Below are 15,801 nucleotides of genomic sequence, written 5' to 3' on the forward strand. Positions count from 1 at the left end.
TTGTAATTGCAGATTCAAATAATGGTCAAGGCTTTGATTCAACTGTGACAGCAGCTGTTGTTGGAATTGTCATTCCTGTTGGTAAGCTGATTTGATTTTAATATTTCAGTATGGTCTCCTTCAAAGTTTGCGTAAATAGACTCCTCTGACTTTGAGGACTTGGGGGGTGTGAAGGAGTAGAGGAACTGCTGAAATGAGGCAAAGTGTTCCGGCCTTCAGACAGTTGTACAAGAACAGATACTTAGATGGGAGCATCCCAACAGATTCATGCTCTCCCCACAGAACTAGCTAACCTAGCTAACGGCAGTTTCTTTCCCCTTTCCTCAGTGGTTATTGGCTTGCTGTGCATGGGGGGATACCTCATCTGGAGAAACTGGAAACGGAAGAATACTAAAAGCATGAATTTTGATAATCCAGTATATAGGAAGACCACAGAAGAGGAAGATGAAGATGAAATCCACATTGGGCGGACTGCCCAAATTGGACATGTCTACCCAGCAGTAAGTACCTGAGGAACTTGCTGACAGTGATTAATTTTGTTGAGGGATTATATACAGAATTATCTCCAGCTGATTCCATTGTTGGTTATTTGACCTATAATGACAAAAAACAGAACTTTTTAACATTTCAATAATCACAGAATAAGCAGAAGCCTAGATTTATAGGCAGCATATGTAGTGTATGAGATTTTTAACAGGAAACCCAACTTAGAACCAAATTCTGATACTGTTGCTAATGCATCAAAATTCACAAGTCAAACCTTCCTCCTTAAGTGTGTTTTTCTTCCTTCACAGCGTGTAGCATTAAGCCTAGAAGATGACGGGTTGCCATGAGGATACAGTTGCTGCTCCAAACAGAACGCACTGAACAAATTTGCTTTGGATCACAAAACCTGCTTCTTCTTTTTAATCGTTATTTATGTTGCAGAAGGGTAACCACAAAGTTATAATGAACAGCAAACATCCAAAGGATGTGAGAGTTTTGTATGTATAATCTTTTATACACATTTTAACTTGTTGCACTACCCATTTGTGATAGTCAATAAGCAACTGCTGAGCTACTAACTCAATGTACATAACCAGCCAGGCTGAAGGTTCAGTAGCTATTGCTTTATTTTGAGACTATATTTATAGATATTTTGTAAATATATTGAATATGCTTTGTGGCTATCCATCAACATAAGTAAAACAAATTCTGTACAGGCAGTTTAGAAATATTTATTAACAAAACCTGGACTATAAGATCTGATCTGTAAATATAGTAGAGGGGTGAGAGTATTTATTTTTTTGTATGTTTGGCTTGCTGTGCATAGATTATCTGTGTATATCTATCTAGTGTAGATAGATATAGGCATATAAATATATACATATATATAAATATATACATATATTTTAAAACTACTATGTTTATGAAAATTAGGGATAATTGAATTTTTACAGGATGTTGGAAGTTTGCTTTGAAATCTAAAGACTAAGTAAGAAACAGCTGTACTGTAAGACAGCTGATAAATGAAGCACTCCCATAACAGAGCTCCTGTTTTCCAAGCTGGCTTGCAAGGGTTGCTTTTATATTTTCCAGTCTAGCCAGGTTCATCTGCAGTGCTTTTAACTTAAGAGCTGTTGCTTACAGCATTTCAGTCAGGAGGAATTCCTACAGAGCCCAGTTTTTTCATTTTGTATTGTTGCTTTTTACGGTTCAGTACAAATTTGGTTTAGCATATTTTTTATTTGTTTTTTAAATGTAAATCTAAATGCTTTTCCCCCCTGATCATCTTGCACCATTCAAATTAGCTTAGAATTAGTAGAATCAAAGATTAGCCATATACTTTCAGATACCTAAAATGAGCTCTCTTATCTGGCTCATCAGGAACAAAACACAATAACAGTTAATTTCTTGCCTCCTACTCTTACTGATTAAGAGTCCAAATTTAGAAGAGGCTGTGGGGTAGTGTCTTGACTCACCATATGTAGAACGTGAATGCTTACAAGCAGCCTGCGCCATGGCAGATCTGATGTAACACAGAGCACTATGCAAGGAGGTCAAAAATTCACAACTTTGTCAGTAGCTGATTCCTGTAATTCAAAGGTATCTGAAAAAATAAAAAGAAATCATCACAGGAAGAAAAAGTCGTGAGCATTCTGCTACGTTAATAACTGCCTTTCATTCGCTACTGTTCCCAACTTTGTTTCTCTCTCCTGCCAGGCCTCAGTAGTACAATGCTGTGTTACCATCATCTCCCAAGACAAAGGAAGCTAAAATATGCACTGTTTCTCCCAAGATAATTACAATGAACAAAACACAATGAAGATCAAAATAGTTTACATAATCCTGCCTATTTCTGCAGCAGTAAGGGGTCAGGATACTTGTATTTACCCATTTATTGGTGCAGTTATTTCTTTTTTTTGGTCTCCTCCTGTTGAAGAATGTAATTTGTGCTTGCTTGTGATTCCAGGATACCGCTTTAAGGAGAAATACAGAGCAGCATCTCTCTTGCCATACACACTTCCCCTCCCTACACAATTGCTATTTTCTCAGTTCCCCTAGAACATTTAAAGTCTGCACACTGAGATGGAAGACCCTAGTAAGGCTTTGCATTCAGGTTCGAAATGCTTTCTATCAAAACCACTGCAGCTCTTTTGTCAGCAAGTGCTGTTCATCTACTTCAAAAGGTGGGTTCACGCTCAGGAAAAAAAATCATAGTATAATCTGAGCTCGACTATGATTCTTGACTAAAAAATGGAACAAGGTGTCTAAAGACCTAGTATATGCATTACGATACATGCACTCAAAATGCTCACTCAAAATGCTCACTTCATGGCCTGTGTAGACAATGTATAAACGATCAAGCATCCTTCTATTCAAATTTTATATTTAAAGGCAGTAACGAAAATGACTGAGAAATCCAGTTACTGTTTTAAGGTATGAAGCTCTGTTTCTGCAAATTCATGCACTGTGTGCATGACGAAAAAAGAGAAAAGGCTGTATGTGATAACACTGTAACTAACAGACATATGTAAATATATTTGAAAGTTCTACAGTTTTGATACTTTTTTAAGAACACATACACACAAACCTCTATAAAAGGCTGCAGGTTTGTGGTTTTTTTTTTTTCAAACCATTGTAAATGAACTCAGTGTGCAGTGTTGATTTCAACCTTTACAGATTTATAACTACTGAAAAGTCAAACACCAAATTTGTTTTTTAAGAAATTAATTATTTTAAATAACGGTTCAGATTGTTAGGATGATATTTAACATTGTAATCACTTCTGATCTCTGTCTTGTCAAGTTCTGTTAGAGTAAGTTCTTGCTTCGTGCCTTTTGTGTTTCAGTTTTGCTATGGACAAAAGGACCAGGGAGGGGCGGGGGAGGGATCTGCTCTGTGTAACATTTGCTGTACTTACATAAATAAGGATTACTGAAAACCAAATGAATACATTTGTAAAACAGTGCACTGTTTCTATAGAAAGATTAAATTTTTTTTTATCTGGGCCTACTGAACTAATTCCATTATAGCACTTAAACTGCTGTCTCTTAGACCTGGTACTGTATTATAGTTTGGTCTGCATTTTCCTTAATTCTTAATTGCCCAACCTGGAAGCAGGACTTGGGAGCCATGTTGTATAACTTAGCTGTTCTTTTCAGTTTCACTCGCATCTTTAGTAGCTACAGCATCACAACAAGAACACTGAAAGCAGTTCATGGATAAAATTAAATGAACAGACTGTTTTCTTCTGAATTATCTACCTCTGCCACTTAGATTTTGGCTACCTTCAAATCACATGAAAAATAGCATCTCATTTGTTATTTCCTTGAGCTAAACAATTATATCAATGATGTAATTAAAATAAGTCGGTAAACCTTGCAGTGCTACATTGGTCCTTACCCAGTTGAGAAGAACATTAAATTTTAACAGGAAGTCTTCTTTTTTCCTCCAAGGTCTTGTGATCCTATACTGTATTAGCAATATTTTGTTTCACTCTCTACACATAGTAACTATAATATAATTCATACTAATTCTGTGCCGAGTACTTTCCTTAAGAGGCTGTATCACTGCACTTAGAGATGTAAATCTCTTTAGTGTTCACATTATGTGTGCAGCCTGATTAGCTTTCGGCCTTCTGCTGGAGTACGTCCCCATCATTCCTTACACTGAGTTTGCACGCCATCAAAGGAAGCCTTCCACTTTATGAAACACTTTTAAATGTCACAGCCTGTCCTTCAAGAAGGGAGCTAGAGCCATGGACTAGTGCAGGTTTTTTCACTGTTCAGTACAGGCAGTTATAGAGTACAGCATACCCAGTGCTAATTTCAGTTGTCTCAACATTGGAGGGATAACATGCTGGCCAGCTCAAAACACTAATTAACAAATCACATGCTCACACTTACTTTGCCAGTCCCGGTACCTTCCATTCAAGCAGCTACAACAGGAGCACTTCATAGGCATGTGCAGTGACAGTGGATGCTCTGGAAACAGCACACTGGTTGATGAAGGTATCCACGGCGTCCCAAAGTGCCAGCTGCTTGACATTTGTTGTGGATTATCCTGATGACAGTAGCCAGGGCTTCCGCTTTGAAGCTGTGTGTTTCTACAACTTGCAGATGATCGTTTCCTGTGGTTTTCTCAGCTAGCAAGTCTAGTACATTTGAGGAGTCTTTTTTTTTGTCTTTTTTTTTCTGCCTGAACAATAGGACCTGATAACAAAAACAAAACAAAAAAGTCGTCTTTGCAGCAACATCTACGAGAAGAAATACAAGGCGGGGGGGGGGGGGGGGGGGGTGAGGGAGGTGGGGAGATATGTAACAAGCACACTGATGGCTAGTTAGGGTGTAATGCCAATTCTGCTTTGCAAGGAAAAGGGATTTCCCACCCCATTCCAAACCACACACACCAGAAGCACCAACAAGGGAAGTGCTGCAATATGCAGTTTAATAAAGATGGTATTAAAAGAGTTCGCCATGCAAGGATCAAACCTCACCATGAAACGGGTCACTTACCAGGAAACTTCTGAGCCAACTCACTGAGTAAATCCTATTTAGGGTTTTTATCTGCCAATCAAATAATTAATTAGTTCCAACTGTAGCAATTTATTTTTCATATTATATTTACCCCCCCACTGGGACACAGCTGAAAGCACATACATTCGTTTAATTTAGGACATTACAAATAAGGCATAATGGAAAATCTTATGACTGAATGTTCCAGAAAAAAAAAATCACAGAATCGATACAGTTTGCTACTAAGGCACAGAAATAAATAAGATCTAACCAAAGAGAACACTGCAATAATGCTTAGAAGATAAACTGTACTTGGAAAGTAATGTTTATGTATGACTTTTTATGACAGGAATTTGAAGTCAAATTTTAGACTTCCTGTAATAATGAAAATCTGACAAATGATTGGCAATTTGCATACAATTATTATTCACAATGTCTGATAGGCATCACATTTAAAAGCTTGGCCCCATGATTTGACCCTAAAGGCTTCAGTGGTAATAAAAGTAGAGAAGACATTTATAATAAAAACTTTTTCAAACACATCAAAGGCTGGAAGCCTGCAAAGAGCAGGTGAGGTTAACAGAAGCTGTTGCTGTAGAGGAAATTCATGATGAACATGTATTTTTAATTTTGCATGCAACCTTGAGCTTCCCATCTCAAAAAAGGCCTAATGTAGCCAGAGAAGATACTGAGAAGGTCAACAAGGATAATCAAAAGAGCTTGTGCATTTTTCAAAGCCTCAACTTGGAAAAAAACAAAACTGAAAGGATATACAATCCCCAGATACACAATCGTTACTCCCTAACCCTTTCTCTGCACCATTAATTATTCCCCATTTCTCACAATACCAGAACTTGAAGGCATGCAGTAACATTTAATCAGATAGCAAGTTCAAAATACATGAAAGAAAATACTCCTCACAGAATGCAGAAACAAGTGGCACCCTCTGCAACACTACCCCTTGTGAGTAGGTCTGTCTGTGGCTGTGCTAAACAACATTTCAGCTGCACCTTCTGGATCATGAAGAATCCAAAATCAGAAGCTGAAAGCTGGGCACACAGCAAGCAAGGATACCCTATACACTGTGTTCTTGAAAGCTTTCCTAAGCATCCATTACTAGCTACTATCAGAGGTGAGAAAGGGTAGATGGAGTTTAGTCAGATCCAGTAAGACAGTCCTGATGATCAGAGAAATAACTTCTCCTATTTGCTTTTCTTTCCTTTTTGGTTACCTTATTTTTCTAAAGAATATATGGAAATTTGGTTAGAAAATAGAATAACTGAAGCTTATCAGAAACATTGTCCATATGAACAAAGCAGTTCATGGACCTCAGCTTTGGTTCCATGGGGAGCCATAACAGACAACTGCATACCTTTCTTTCCTCTATTTTTTAATCTCTATAACATAGAAGAATAAACTTACCCAGATTCACTGACACTATATATTCCCTTATGTAACATAAATGATCTGCAATGATCCCAAATTAAAAATTACTTAACGCTTTAGGGCACAGAAAAAGAGCTAAAATTTATTGTAAGATCTTATGATAAGGAAGAAGGTTAAGGGTTGATGTGAAATCTTTGATGTGCCTGATGAAAGCAGTATTTTTCATGTAGGAAGATGGGGGTAAGAATGTTAATTGAGGGTGCTCACCAAGCAGTGGTCCCTGTACATCTGAGACAGCTGCAAATTCTGAGTCCTGTTCTTGCTCACCATATCCAACAACCTGAAAAATTCAGAGACCAGACAGTTACCAGAAAGGCAACAAGAAATGGATGCTAAAAAAATCCAAACTAAGCTTAGACCATACTTTATAAACCAGTTTAGCAAAACTGGAGTACAAATCAGTCAAATTTAAAATTCTGAGTCTGTAGTCTAGGCTGCCTCCATCATCACCAGACAATGCTTTCAGGTAGTGTTTCAACCTCCCTGTCCTAACATGGGAGAAGTGGCCTCTGTCCACTCATGACAAAAGCAGCTTAACTACATGTCTAATGTTAAAATAGTTCAAGTTGATGAGATCAATCCCACTACACAAAACTACAGGGATAAACGCTGGTACAGAATTTCACAACTTTCCTGCAACTTTCAGAGTTCTTCAGTTAAGGATTTAAGTAGCAGTGGGATTTCAGAGACTGATGTCCTCTGCAGATGACATTGTTAATTCCAGCATTTAACTGTTATATTTCAGAATTCTAAAACTTCATAACTGTTTTCACAGCAGAGCACTTTAAAAATGGGTAGTCAGAGCATCATAAAGAAGAAAAGAAAAGGTCTTGAAATTTAGTTAAGACAGTCAAATTGCATCTTTCCTAAAAAGAAATAATAAAGGAAAAGTGTCCAATATAGCACTGATTACAGGTGTACTTACATGTATACTGAGTGTTCTTCTATCTTTTCCCCTGAGAACTTGGAACCATTCAATGAGATCTTCTTTGGTAAGTGATTTTAATGCTTCAATCTAAAACCCACAAAAGAATATATAAGATACTGGTTTTTTAAGACGTTGTTTTAAAAGCAAATGGGATCACTAACATTAAGGATCACTGCAAATATCTTTATAAGCCTTATGCTTTACAAGCTTCTGTACTCCAGCACCAAGTACAAGCCTCATAACTAAACGGTAAGGTCTGTTAACAGCATTCTCTGATAGAACTACTAGCCAGTGCTTAAGAAGAATTAACCTGGATTGCTACAAATTCTGTGAAATAAATCTGAATTATTACTACTATTCACCTGGAAACGCACTTCAAAAACCTAAGAAGCCCTGAACAGACCAGATTTAGATGTAAATTCTTTATACCATGCTGGCCATCATTTTGGTTTGCTTCAGCCATTTGTTGAAACAATATTACACTTCCTATTCAAAAATCGAAAAGGCTACTAATACATAACAATATGATGGAGTTAAATTAAAATCCTCACCTCACAGGTGAGCTTCTCAAAAAGATACTGCTGACTTACAATTTCCTTCCAATGTCTATCCATTTCTTCACCTAGAAAAGTATCTTCATATTCTTTAGTATTGATTAGAGAATGGGCTTGTAAAAATACACTTCTATTAATACTCATACATAAAGCCAAGAGCCCTGAAAAAGAACTGGAGTTCAGTCCCCCAAAGTCACAAAACAAAACTAGGGAACAGTATCACTTTTTCTTTCTTCCTTTCCAAGAGGGCTGCCTGGTTGGTTTGTCAATAAATCAAGAACAAAGAGCCTGTGGAGGTTTACTAGACTGCTTCTTTCTGATTACCTGAGCATGAAACGCATCTTCAGTTAAAAGTTTCATTTTTTCTTCAAAGTACAACAGAAATTCTTCTATTTTCTTGTCAACAAATTCAGAACTGAAGGAAGACAAAGGAAGGAACAAAGTTACAGACAATGCTGTTAACTTTCAGATTCAAATCTCTTCCATACCAAAACTGAGTGTTTCTGTGTTCTTTCAGTCAGGAGAGGGAAAACCTTCACAGTTTACCTCTCTCAGGCAACTTCTGACCACAAACCTTCATCTCTAGGCTGCTAGTAAGGCCACAGTACCACTTCTACACCTGTGCCTGGCTTTCTGTCCCTCTCATTTGCTGTGGTTCTTTCTGGAACATCCCTCTCCAGGAAACATCTAATATCCCTTGCTTAAAATGCATTATTCAGCACAGCCACTTTGACTGCACACTATTGGTGATCATGCCACTGTGAGCTGAGTAAGAGGTACTCTCTCTGAGAGCTGGGATGTTTAACTTCCACTCTTTCCTTAAGACAATTGTGTGAAACTGCAAAACTCACTTATGAAATAGTAGCAGTCTTCAAATCAAAACAGAAGTATCATCACCCAAAAAGATGCATACACAGTTGTTCAGGCACTAAAACTAACAGCGCTTAACAAACAAGTTTTTTTTAAAAAAATCAGTAAGTTAATAATTTCAAAACAGATGTTTTAGGTGGTTTTGTTTCTCACACAGGCCTGTTTACCATGAATAAAAGAATCTTAACAGAGCAAAAACAAACAATGCAATGAGAAAAAAATATCTTTTTACCAAAAAGGAATGAAAAAGACACTAACAGTCTGTGATATCAACATTACAATGAGTAAGCGCAGCAGAGATTGTAACCATGTAACATTATTTCCACTTCCAAAACTGACAGCTAAACATGCCTGTATCACTGTACCATAAATATAAGCACTGTAAGAACAAGAAGTCTTAAATCTTAGTTGAATAATTTCATTGTGAGAGTTCTTGTAAAAAATGTCTTATTCAGATACGAGCAGATCTGAATCTCAAAGCTCTCAAAACCCGAAGATGCATACGCCAGAAATCCAACCACTGTAAAATCAGGAAGACTTACTTGTGCTTGGTTGCTTGTGTTGTTACACTAATGGAAAACCCAATAATCCCAGAATTATTTCTATAGGCCGGGTACACATGGTAGCTTAAATGAAAGAGATGTGGGGAGGGGAGACTTAATTACAGAAGCAAAAATCACTCAATATTCATAATTTTAACAACAAAGTAAGAATATTACCAGTGCTTAGACTTAACATTTCCCATAAGGATGCTAATACCAAATATTCCTAAAGGACTAACTTAAATACATATTCAAATACTAAGAGGCATAACCTTTTCTAAGTTCAGTCAATCTCCTACAGCTCTGCTTAACGTTTTATAAACAGGCTTAGATAATTACATTCTAAGAATTCCTGTAAATAAGATGCAAGATCACAAATGGTCCAAGTTGGGCTGTTATCAATCCAAATGAAACTATTTTTTAGGCATCTTTAATTAACAAATGCCATCACTGAAGCCCCGTCATGTTTCTTGCTGGTTAAAATGGACAACATGAGTGGGGCTAAGCTGCCAGTGCTCATAGATGAAATTTCTGACGGGATGTAATGTATGGACTAATTGAATAGCAAGTAGCTCTTTAAACTCCCAGGAACACCATAATTAAAAATCCTTTTTTAGGAATAGCATATTTTCTACTGACTCCACAAAGGATATTCATGTCTGCACCAAGAATACCCCTCTCACCACCGCAGCCATTGACCTGTCTCCCAGCATCAATGAATAAAAAACGATCTGAAATATTCTTCCAGCAAAGAGTTGATGCTTCTTCAGTTGACTTTTGTTTATCAAGAAACAGGCCTTTTCTTTTTTTTTTTAAATGCCTTCAAATCAACCTTCTGATTTAGACACTAAGAATAATGAAAAGATTAACCTCTCCACGGAAGCTAACCTTGCTTGTGAACTTTACAGGGTTTACAGCCTGAGAAAAAGCACAAAATCTTTTTGACAGCACCTAGCATTTCCCATTCTTTTGGCTTAGCTACCACCATCAGCCCAGGACATAGCTACAAGTGAACACCAACATCTTAAGCATCACAGCTTATATGTGGACAATTGCTCGATGCAGAACATTTTGGTTTTTTTGTTCAGTTGTTATCAGTTTACAGGAGGCTTCTTTGTGTAATTTCAATATATAGAGCACCAAAACAATTACAGTAGAGAAGGCAGGGTACTCACAACATGAACACTGGCATAGATCCAGAGTCTAAATATTACAGATACACACAGATTGCAATGCACCCCAAGCGTTTATGCAGTTACGTGCAATTAAAGAGAGGACATGGGCCCATCTGTAGACCTAGAAAAATTAACTAAGAAGCTGTGACAGAAACATCTATTGATAATGCTGTATTTGCTTGTAGTATATTACCCTGGACTTTCAACTACACTATTCCAGGAATTAGCTACAGTTTCCCATAGCAACAAGGTAATGGGACTGATTGTTCAGGAAGAAAACAGCTGAATGGGAACTATACCTTCTGACAGTGAGCTTACCCAAGTGTTTCTTTGGTTCGCAGGAAACTGAAACAAGGTTCCTCCATGTGCATCTGAAACACACCTTGAATTTATTCAAAACATTCTCCTGTTCACAACATTAAACGTTTTACCACACCCACACTGTTTCAGACCCTGTGGACAGGCATGATCAAATCAACAAAGAATGGACTAAACCCACTACACCTCCCCCCAACTTCTCCTATCCTCACAGAGTTAGGAATAAATTAACATAGTTAAATCTATGTCCCCGCAACAGGGTAAGATGGGAAATTAACCTTCACAAGCACTATCACTTTATAACAAATATATTTATTAATTCTTAAGTGAAATGGTGCATTGTTTGAAGTACCATACCAGAACAGTCCCAAGTACTTACACCATAGAAGTGCTAGTAGGCTACAACAATCATACACGTCACAGGAGTTAGTGCCTTATCGTAATGTTAACCATTACTTATCCATGTACTGAGCATTGCATCGTATGTAAATGCAGCCAGTACACAAACCAATAAGCCCTCACGATTTGTTAGAAAACATCAAAACTTACCACAAGCAAGTCTGTAAGAACACATTCTCTTAAACCCCTCGCCCCAGCCTAAAAACAAACAAATCCAGCCCAGATTGACTTTGGCATTAAATGCTCAGTAAGTTATCATACAAAGCAACAAGCCAACAATTTCTGTTTTTCTATTGTAAAAAGTAAGTAGTTTCAGTTGTTATCCGCTACATGGGTAGGAAGACTACATTAAAGGGTGGTGGTGGGACTTCAATTGCCAAGAAAGGTAAGAAAGGCGACACTAGCAAGACTGGATTGGATGGGATATGAAAAAGCAAAATACATACATTGAAAATAATCAATCATGAAATAATATAGGCTGTAATTTCATCAAGGACTTTCACAGGTCTTGTGCAGAGGAACTGTGCTTACAAAATCACTATCATTCAGTTCTCTTTCCCTGCACAGCAATCACGCAGACTGGTTCTGCATTGATTGCTCTTTGAATTGTGCCCACACAGCAAATTACTACAAATAATACAAACAACTACATGCAAAACTCTAATGCCCTACCTGGTAATACACTGTCACTTCAGAGTTGGCATCCCCTTTGTTGAAAGTTTTCACCTTGCAGAGCAGGTGTGTATTTGGCAGATCCACCACCCGGAACTGCACAGGGCAGGGGTGGGCCAGGGGAGTGAACTGGAGCTTTCTGAAGGGAGCACAAAGAGCAAAGTGTCAAACACCTGCTCACATCATAGCCAAAAACAATGAGCCAGGCTTCACAATCCAAATACTACGGTGGTCAATTCACATCATTACCCTCCCCTTAAAACTCCTTCCTATTTAAATGAGCAGAAGAAAACCCATAAGCTTTCTAGAATGAAGTTACATACTTGAATGTCTTAAATCGATTTCAATTGTGCTTTCAGTTTTCTTCCCACCCTAGGTCACTCTTTCCCTCCAGGAAAGTGTAATTGAAGGGGAACTGTGCAGGAATTAGATAGTCACACAACAACATAACGCAGAAAACATTTTGCTTCCTAGGAAAGAAAATGTACAATTAGTTTAACTTCAGAGAGGAGAATTATTAGTCTTAATATACATGGCAAAATTCAGGAAGTTCTTGTTCCAGCACCCTTGACAACGATCTGTGAATCTTCAAGGCTCTTGAAGTTCTGCTCTCTTCTACTTTTCAGGGGAAAGAAAAAACAACAAAAAAATAAAATAAAAATACACTTCTCCAATATAATTTCTTGCTTTGGCATTTGTAGCCTTTCCTCAATAATAATGTGGCAGCAAAATGAGAACCCAGGGAAGATGTAGACAGTGTAATACAATTTGAGTAGAAAGGAGAACAGATACAAGCAATCTAGAGGAGGAACCTCTCTTGTATGCTCTGATGAAATACTTAGAAAGAAACTCCAGCTCCGGTTGAGGGAAAGGCAGCGAAAAATAGAACAGAAGACCACAAGGAGACAGGTGACTACATGGTAGGTATAAAGTGTACCCACCAGCACAAAACACAGCTTAACTCTGCGATAACTATGCCCTTAATCTTCAGCTTAACTTTCATGCAACACGCCACAAGAATAACTCAGAAATTACCAGAACCTCTACTTCCAATAATACTTCAACAAAAGTTTCCTCAAATCTGCTTCTTCATTGTTAAAACAGTAAGCTTATACGTCTAGTGAGAAGCAGAGGCAGCCTTGTACAAGTGGATCTGTGGCTAAACCTTGGCATGATCAGGTTTTTGAAAACTAAGACTTACGGCCTGTAGACAAAACTTCCACATGAATTATGATTGACAGACATTAAGCTGCACTGCTGAAGTCAATCTTGTCATTTGGCTGTATTACACCACAAATTTAGCAAGAAAATCAACAGCTACACATTTGAAATTCCACTCGAAATACAGTGGAATACTAGCTGTGCAAAGACTGAACAGCTTTTAACATTAACTGCAACACAGAAACATAGGTGAGAAATAGAACTATTACATGTCGTGTTTAGTCAATACAGGAGTAAAACAACAAGTGTCCTAGATTATATTGGCACTCTCAGACTACCTAGATCTGCCAAGACACTGGTGAAAAATAGGGCTGGCAAAATGGTTAGTAATAAGGAAGGAGTTATAGAAAGCACCCTAAAAACTGTTTGCCTTCCTGAGTTACAGTGTCTTGGTAAGCCTCATTGCAATACAAACCAAATCAATAGGAAAATCAGTCAGTGTCACTACAGAAATGTTTGAAGTCAAAAAGCCAACGATTTAGAAAAATAACATTTTGCTGAGAAACTGCATTAGCAAAAATGATCCAACATAAGACAACCATAATATATCTTCCACTATACTGAATTTTTAGAAATGATATTTACCATTAGATTGCCATTTTGCTGAAGTTTATTTTTTAATACACAGTGGAATTTTCAGTAAACTGGCTAACTCAATAATGGTTTATACAATTATTTGATGCAGTTATCTCCCTCTTTCCTCAGGGACCTATGCACTGTTTGTGCTACCTATACAGCAGCCTACAAAAGGCTCAGTTTAATCCTAAATACTGGAGCAGAGCCTTTTAATCTACAGGTATACAGAAGTCTTTGAATTTCAGTTAGTCAATTCAAGCCAAACTCCTACAAAGACAACATAATTCGCAAATGACAAACTAATTTTACAAAAGTGTCAACAGCTATTAGTGATACGAAGGCTGCAACATCCTTAGCTTCAATTTAGTATCTGAACACTCTCCACCTTCATAACAAGAACAAGGCCAAAGAGGAGCAACCTCTAACCCCTCCTGCAGATCAGGAAACTACAGCCCTATCTCATTTTGATTAATATTTTCTCCTTTGAGAAAAAGCAGCACACAGTGCTAGCAGAATATTTACGTCATCAGATTTTCACAGAATATCAAACAAGATGTCAGATTATATTCATACAGTGCTAGCTACTGTCTTTTCTCTACAGATTATGCAATGTGGTTTCTATTGATCTATGGAAGAAAATTCTAGGTACCTTTTCTGCTTTTCAGCTACATAAAAGCTCTGACTCCAGTAAACTATCCTTTCCAAATCAAGTAGAAATTTTGCTGGCTGACACAAATCTTATGTAGTATCAGTTTTGTCTACTTATCCCTACCTGTGGGGCAACAGACCTCAAGTATCTCCTCTTCTTTAACATTTTTTTCTTTTATAGAAACAAACAGAGGCTGTCTAACTGATAAGCAAAGTAAAAATAAAGTTTCCTTCTGGAGAGAATGAAAGAAGTACTGATAAAGATAGAGCATGAAATGTGAGTGACACCAATGGCAATTAGAAAGAAGCAAAAGGCAGCTGGGCTGAAACTCTGGGAGTGGAATGACCCCAGCTGACACTCATTCAGAAGATTTGGTAATCTAATGAGGAATTTTAACCTCAGAGTACATACACACAGGTGCTGTTGACAGAAAAAATGCAAGCAAATAAGAAAAAAAATATACAGGATAACTATTTTAATATGTGAATTCATGTCAGCTTTTGGCACCTGATCATTAGTCTTGGTACTTAGTATAAAGCAAAAATATTTGGCAGTTTGAAAACTGTGCTCACATTATAATTATTGTGCTGGCATTCACTATATTCAGCAAGAGTTTGCAAAGAACTGCATGGTAATTTCTGATAAAAAGACAGGCAACTCTTCAAGCAACTATATTACGCTACTATGACAACATAGGAAGAACAAAGATGATTGCCTTTTTTTTCCCTACCACTACCCTAAAATTAAGCCTTTCCCACAGACACTCACTTGGCTAACACCTCCGATTTGATGAGCATATTGAAGTAAGTCTTTTTTAGTTCCTCTTTAATCATCTCAAAGACTGCTGGAGTAAAACTAAAGTCAGACAAATGGTCAATGATGAGCTGAAGCAGTAACTGTAAAGAAAATATTATTTCCTGAGCCATTCACACTATGAGAAAGACAACTTGGTTCTTTTCAAATCAATAAAATGCGAGACATAACAGAGCATTCAAAAATACAGTATTTAAACCTCCTATACTTTCTCCAGGCAACAAATTAATTATATATATTTTCAAAAAGCAAAATCTTAAATAAATGTATCAATTATTTAAAAATAAATAATCCATTACCAGGACACATCACAGTCACTGCACATCAGTCAGGCAACAATTCTGCTAAAACCATACAAATCTTTTTAGCAAGAGTACTTACAACTGGATAGCTATCTCTTATTATAAAACACATTAATAAATTTAACTTAAAATAGCCAAGAAATTAAAATGGAATTTCTTTACTTGAAAATGGGGAGCCATAAAGAGAGAAACGACCTAGTCATACTGATGTGAAATATAGACAGTGAAATCTTCTCTTATAACATCCTGCAGAGTATACAAATATCTTGTTCACCTCTACTCTTCCAATAAAACATTACAGAGGGATGAAAATTCATTCTGCTCCTTTAGTTCCTTTCA

General features: G+C 37.2%; 2 protein-coding genes across 3 annotated transcripts in view; one reads left to right on the forward strand and one right to left on the reverse strand.

Moving 5' to 3' along the window:
* The window catches only part of LRP8 (LDL receptor related protein 8), a 173,095-nt gene extending 168,735 nt beyond the window's left edge, over nt 1-4,360 (forward strand). For both annotated transcript variants that reach the window (XM_080603281.1, XM_080603282.1), the window contains 3 exons: nt 13-81; nt 328-500; nt 795-4,360. In XM_080603281.1, coding sequence (XP_080459407.1) covers nt 13-81; nt 328-500; nt 795-833 — 281 coding nt within the window. In that variant the 3' untranslated portion in view covers nt 834-4,360. The remainder of the gene's footprint in view (nt 1-12; nt 82-327; nt 501-794) is intronic.
* Nucleotides 4,361-6,038: 1,678 nt separating this feature from the next.
* The window catches only part of LOC308198778 (nardilysin-like), a 30,256-nt gene continuing 20,493 nt past the window's right edge, over nt 6,039-15,801 (reverse strand). The window contains exons 20-27 of the mRNA XM_080601770.1: nt 15,116-15,243; nt 11,902-12,040; nt 11,380-11,427; nt 10,831-10,883; nt 9,338-9,421; nt 8,250-8,340; nt 7,369-7,458; nt 6,039-6,723 (exon numbers count right to left, since the gene is read on the reverse strand). Coding sequence (XP_080457896.1) covers nt 6,526-6,723; nt 7,369-7,458; nt 8,250-8,340; nt 9,338-9,421; nt 10,831-10,883; nt 11,380-11,427; nt 11,902-12,040; nt 15,116-15,243 — 831 coding nt within the window. The 3' untranslated portion in view covers nt 6,039-6,525. The remainder of the gene's footprint in view (nt 6,724-7,368; nt 7,459-8,249; nt 8,341-9,337; nt 9,422-10,830; nt 10,884-11,379; nt 11,428-11,901; nt 12,041-15,115; nt 15,244-15,801) is intronic.

Source organism: Anser brachyrhynchus, assembly GCF_964034855.1.
Source record: "Anser brachyrhynchus genome assembly, chromosome: 8".
Classification (NCBI taxonomy): Eukaryota; Metazoa; Chordata; class Aves; order Anseriformes; family Anatidae; genus Anser; species Anser brachyrhynchus.